Below are 6,281 nucleotides of genomic sequence, written 5' to 3'. Positions count from 1 at the left end.
TCAGTACAAACTCTTGGGCTCACGCAGTCTCCAGCGTCAGCGCGCTGTGTGTCTAACGCAGGCACATCAAATGCATCTCTGCAGCTGGAACTTCGGGCTCTCGGTGGTTGGAATTGGGAAGACTCAGAGCGTCTGGGTTTCCTGCTTCTGCAACCAGCGTGGGGTGTTGGGCTGTGAAAGTGCTTGCCTTTGGGCCCACGGGTGGGGAACTTCCTTATTTCCTTCACAAACTGCGTGTGAATCACGGCAGAGGGTTGGTGCCTCATCTGTGGTTTTTAGAGCTGATCTGTCACATCCGACTCCTGAGAACGGGAATAAAAATTCAGTGTTTTAAAAAGCAAGTTCTTAGGCTGTGTTCTGATCCATTGTGGCTGACTTTGCACAGGTGATTGTAGTATAGATTGCTTTCCACCGTGTGTGGTTTTGCAAATACAGAGGTTTACCAGACAAGAATAAGCAGAGTGAATTTACATTGCAGTGACAGCTCAGGCAGGTGCTGGAAGTTAAGTGAGAAAGTAGCCAGAATGGGAGAATCACTGACTGATGCACCTTTCAGATGCTAGAGGACCCCGATGAGCTAGCAGTACTGGAAGAGATCCAACAAGAACTGATCTTGCAAGGTAATGTCTCTACATGTTTTCTGACTCCTATTTGATTTATAATATTCCTGACTTTCTAGTAATCCAAACTAGCTGAGGCTGCACTCCGTGGTTCTTGTAGACTACGTGATACAAAGGAAGAGCCTCTTTAGAAATCTCTCCAGCCTCTCTGACACGTTGTGACCCTTTTTGACAAGTTTAAGAGTTTAAGTGGCATTTTAAGGTCTGTGAGAAGCTAACAAGAGAGGAGACCACAGAAACAGCACTGAGGTGTTTGGGAGCTGTAGGAACCTGTATAAATCAATTCAGAATGTTTCTAAATTGTTGGTTGGAAAGTGGAAAGTCACCCACTTGAGACTAACAAAAGAGTTATAGGAAAAACTGGATTACCAGGAATGATTTCATCAAGTGTAGAGATCTGATCCAAAGAAAGTAAAGTTCTTACAAACTAGCGGCTGCCCCAGCCTCCATCTATCCAGCCGCTTCACGTACGCTGCTTTGTCCTAAGTTTGTTAACAGATGCCTGAAGGGATTTTGTTGTGTTATTGCAGAACAGTTGGTTATAGAAGAGTACGAGCGAAGCCTGCAGTTTGACGAAGAATGTCTCAACGCGATGCTTGATGGCTTGGATGCCAGCGACAAGGTCATCTGCCCAGTGTGCAGAAAGTAAGAAAGCCCTTGGCACTGGAGTGAGGTTCTCCACTCCCCTACAGCAGTTTGGGCTTAGAAACAGGCGCTGCTGTTGACAAACAAAATAAAAAAACCTGAGCAATGATCACCTAAATCTAACAGGTTTTTTGCTAAAATCTACCTTTGCTCTGGTTGTTGTGGTGGTGCTCATTGTATGCTCTTTGTAGGAATTACCTGACTGTGAGGAACCACTTCGTTTTTTGCCAGTGCGGATTATACATCAGCACACAGGTAAGCTGCGCTGTGAGTAACATGTTAAATGTGACATCTTATGTCTGCTGCTGCTGCAGAGGCAGTTTCGAGCTATAGACGGCAACTTAAGGTTAAGATTTGCTTTAACCCAATTTTTCGCAGGATATGACAGAAGGGAAGCTTCGGTCACTTCTAGAAAACACTGTAACAGAGCACAGTCAGAGGTGCTTTCACAACCCAGAGTTCACAGTTACCAGTGGAATGGAGGAAGAAGCCAGTCTTCTCATGAGCTGTCCGGTGAGTTCAAATGTCAAGTTCCTGGAAAGGATCTCTGCTTGGATCCACTTCTCAATTACGTGGGCAGAAACGGCCAGTCCGTTGATCCCAGGGGTTTGTGTTGCTGTTTGTCCACTAACTTCCTTTGAAATGGTTTTACTTTTGACCACCAGTAACCATAAAAACAAGAGCCAAAGTACACAAGTTACCTTAACTGCTGGATTAGGGAATCCTTCAAGGACCTCTCAAATTTAGTACCTTACCGTTCTCACACCTTAGCCAACAACTTCCAAGTCTTGTGTGGATCTGTTCAGGTAAATGGTTCATGAAGAAAAGTTTTCAGTTTAAGCCTCCTCAAAAGGCTTGCCCATACCTCTTAGAAAAGACATACCATCCCTTTGGCTCAAGCTAGAGCTAGCATGTTCTTAGCTTTGCTGCTTAGGTAAAATCACTGCGAGGACAGCGTTAGGAACAGAGCATTTCAAATCGTTTTGAACATTGATAATTCATTTTATACATTAGTATAGCTTCTCTGTTCAACTTACCTTTTTGTAAAGGTCTGTGACTCCTGGACAATTCTCCTGTAAGTTGTTTCAGCTGCTGCTTTTTTACTGGAAGGACTTCAAGACTAAAAATCCACCCAGAGCTGCTACTATTTTTATGTATATACTTGTCTGCTGTCTCAAAAAGATACTTGAAAAGGCAGTAGTATTGCCTTGACCTGCACTTTTAATGGCACAATGTATGTTTTGAAATAAATATACTTAGTTTATTTCAGCCTTCATGTTGTCTGTAACAATGCATCAGTGATCTCACAGCTCACACGGGGCTTCAGCTTTGGTTTCTGTTTAAACTTAATGTGACCTTCAGGCAACAACTGGAGACGCCAGTTTGAGTAGAAGACTGCCCTTTGACATCACCATCCACAGCCTCTGTCATTCTGGAACTGAAATGCTCCAGCCTCCTTGACGTATTTTTCTAAAATAGCTACATTAATACTACTATAATGGGTTATGCCAGCACATCCTTTTTTAAAACAGCTCCTCAAACACCATGTTTAAGACCCTGACTTCTATTCCCTAACACATAGACAACCAAGATTTCTAGAATGAGATTCACATTCGTAATTAGCACTGCTTGGCCAGCAACATTCCTCCTACAGCCACAAGTCTGAGAGAGGGCACACTGCGTGTTTGGAGCGTGCCCTCCCCAGAAAAAACTCCAGGCCAAAACACAGCATCGCTGCAGCGACAGCTCTGTGAGCAGCTGTATCGACACTGTCTCAGACACAAACACTAGCATCATGTTTATGGCAGCTCTCTGGTCAGCAATGGTACAGCAGGAAGAAGAGAAACCACCACTTTTCAGTGATATGTTGAACAGATTTTTATTCTTCACATTCAATCCTTAATTGTACAAAACCCACCAAGCAGGGTGAGGCAATTCAGGACCATAACGTTAGAGAACTTGATCTGGGCTGCAACATAAATAGGAATCCCAAAATACAAGTGAGAATCCTCATTCTCCAAATTCAAAGTTACTTACTCTCTGTATCTGTTGTGAAGATATATTTGGGTATTGGTGGCTGGAGCAGTGCTGTGGAATACCCACACTTGAAGATAAGTTTCCTAGCCTAACCTATTGACATTTGACAAAGCTTTTAAGGTCTTCAAGGAATTTAATGTACTCCTGGTGCTCCAGTGCAGTGCTGAGCTCTATTAACTCATCAGCAAAGGTGTTATCCACTCCTCGATCAGCCAGGAAATCCATTAAGTGATCATAGAGAGCCTGGAAGCAACAAACAGGAAACTTCCTTAGCAGAGCACACCTGGGTAGGGGTTGCTTTTAAAATGTCCCCTGGCAGCTGGCATTTCTTTCTCCCAGGAGGATCAGGCCCACCTCCCACAGGAGACCAGGCAGCTCCCCATCCCCTTCTCAGCAGTCCTGGCCTCGAGTGGAACACTTGGAGGCAAGGGGCCATGGAACAGGTCATCCAAACTTGGTCATATAAACCCAAACCCAACATTACAAACGAGCTGCATGCTGGAGATGATCAACTGTAGGAGTCAACAGGTAACATCTGTCAAAGATTACATGTGCCAAGCTCTGCCTATCCCCTCTACATAAAGCTATGGCCTTGGGGGTGAATTGCTTTAACAATGTCTGGAAAGGGTGATAGCTGAGGTAAATATTTGTTCGAAAGACTAAGGCTTTCACAATCATCAGCTTGTGGTGGTTTTGTTTTGGTTTGGTTTGGTTTTTTGTTTTTTGGTTTTTTTTTTATCCTACTTAACTGTTGTAACTCCAGCATCTGTTAATGCTTGGGGGTTCCCCCCTTGCTCCTCAGGAGAAGATTCATTATTACTGCTTAGTGCAGTAATGCTGATACCTGTCATGTGTTTCTTGGGTTTTGGTTTTTTGTTTTAAACAGACCAATATTACTAAGCACATGATTCATTTTGGACTTCTGTAATCTGAGTAGATCACAAATCATACCCATTTTTAATTCATTTTCTGTCTCAAGTCAGAGGGTGTGGGATGTTCTAGAACATACTAACCAATATTAACATGAATGCTTCCCAAAGAGAGAGAGACTCTAGGAGTAAAGTTTTAACCATGTGATGCACAGCCTCAAAATAAGATTCAAGCTTTTCAAAGCCTGGCATTGAGAACATATAAGCAGATGCCAGATTCTTGGGCATATTAGTTTTTAGTGTTACAACGATAAAAAACATACCTGGAAAACCAAGAAAAACAAAGGCACCTAGACGTGGTATCTGATAACCTACACTGTTAAACACACAGATCAAAAGATGTCTGAGCCAGTATCAAAGCATCTCTAAAGCGCAACAGCTGCTAGGAAGTCAACCTATAAAGCCCGGAACAGAACAAGTTTCAACATGTCTGTCTCTGACTGCCAGTAACGCCGCCAGCACCAAGCACCACACGACTGCCAGACCACCTAATAACCCTCCGTTTAGCAGAACCACCATCTGGTAAGCTGGGGCAGAGCAGGGGAACGCCCCACCTTGGACATCTGGGACAGGACTCATTCGTCATTCAGGAGCACACGGAGAGCCAGGTGAGATACGCTGAGGTGCCCTCTGCAGCCTACGGCCGTGTGTGTTAGCAGTGCTTACCCAGTCAAGGGAATCCGTATTGAGGGTGTAGTTGGTGTCCTTCCAATCCGATTCTCCAGTGGGCTGAAAACTGACCTCCCGAATTGTGAAAATATCACTTTCTTCCTCTCCCTCATGTCCAACCTGAAACAGGAGATGAGACGTAAGACATACAATTAGTTCTCACTACTGCGACCCTTCAGCCATCTCATCCCAAAGCTAGGAATTTTGCCACTGCAGGCAAAACCCCAAGACCGGTACTAAAGCTGTGCCTCTGCCCTCTGGATGCGTGCCTGTGAAGAACAGCACAGACACACACCAGAGCACAGGAAATGCTGTCAGTCTACCAGCTCATGCTGCCAGAAGCAAATCGAGGTAAGTCAGCACCCTGATTTTTACAAAGATGTAAAAACCTCTTCTGTGTGGTTCTAAATCTGCCTCCACAAGTCTGTCTAACCTTTATCAGCTAGGACTGGCTGTGTAAATGATCTGTTAAGGTTTACAAAATAAACTACAAAGATCAGCCTGAAGCAAAGCTCTCGATTTTATCCACCCCTCTCTTTTTTTTTTTCTTTTTTTTAATCCTCGTTTCTCTTTGTGACACCTCACAACAATGAGATTTGCAAGTTACTGACACACTGTATTAAATCTATCTTGTTTTAGCCATTCTTGTTTACCTCTCTTAAGTTGCCATGCTGTTAAAGTAAAGCCATGCCTCCCTTCTCTAATGTAATGCAATAAACACGCCAACAAGCAGCCGATCAGAAACGCCAGGTCAGGATGTGAGGAACACAATGGCACATCTCCTCCCAAAAGAGTGTTCTTGCAAAAACAAAGCCTTTTTTTGCGTTAAAAAAAAAAGAGTTAAGAGACTGCGTTTTCTGCAGATTCAGAAAGCCAACAGACTATAAAGAGCAGTTAAGATTCAACAGCGGCAGAATTACACTACAGTCAAGCAGGAAATGTGGCACAGCCCAGAGCTGGCAACAGCTGACACACAACCAGTCTGATACCCACCTCATCTTCGGGATAATGGCAGTCAAGAACAAGGGTCTGTTTTGTATCATCTTTTATTACTTCCACCACAAAGTTCGGAGTTGATGTAAGATCAGGCTAAATAAGAGAAAAGTTGCATCAGCATTAGAATCTGAACAGGAGCTGAAGCAATCACAGCACAGCCCAGCAACACAGCCCATCCAGTGCAGGGTGTCACCATCTTTCTGGCACCTCTCACCTGGCTAGGGCAACCCAAACTTCCCTCAACCTTGCCAATGGCCCGTCAGCCACTTCTCTGCAGCTGGTCACACGGGTAAAATGGCACCTGGGAGCATCTGCCACCCCCTGGGAACCCACAGAGCCTGCAGCTCACCTGGACAGGTCCCTCCAAAGTGACAGGGACTGGGAA

General features: G+C 44.4%; 2 protein-coding genes across 2 annotated transcripts; one reads left to right on the top strand and one right to left on the bottom strand.

Annotated features, from left to right (window-relative positions):
* Positions 1 to 556: 556 nt before the first annotated feature.
* RPAIN (RPA interacting protein) lies at positions 557 to 2,344 on the top strand. The gene is made up of 5 exons (XM_009705456.1): positions 557 to 620; positions 1,151 to 1,265; positions 1,457 to 1,520; positions 1,644 to 1,778; positions 2,315 to 2,344. Exons 1-5 carry the CDS (start codon positions 557 to 559, stop codon positions 2,342 to 2,344), a joined length of 408 nt encoding a protein of 135 aa, XP_009703758.1.
* Positions 2,345 to 3,128: 784 nt separating this feature from the next.
* On the bottom strand, positions 3,129 to 5,989 carry C1QBP (complement component 1, q subcomponent binding protein; the record flags this gene model as incomplete). The annotated part of the gene is made up of 3 exons (XM_009705457.1): positions 3,129 to 3,545; positions 4,898 to 5,020; positions 5,894 to 5,989. Coding segments are annotated over 3 exons (369 nt in total), but the record flags the coding sequence as incomplete, so codon positions are not given.
* Between the last annotated feature and the right edge of the window lie 292 nt (positions 5,990 to 6,281).

The sequence above is a fragment of the Cariama cristata genome, unplaced genomic scaffold (genome assembly GCF_000690535.1).
Source record: "Cariama cristata isolate BGI_N322 unplaced genomic scaffold, ASM69053v1 Scaffold44608, whole genome shotgun sequence".
NCBI lineage: Eukaryota > Metazoa > Chordata > Aves > Cariamiformes > Cariamidae > Cariama > Cariama cristata.
Note: the sequence above shows the minus strand (reverse complement) of the source record. Positions and strands in the feature narration are given on the sequence as shown.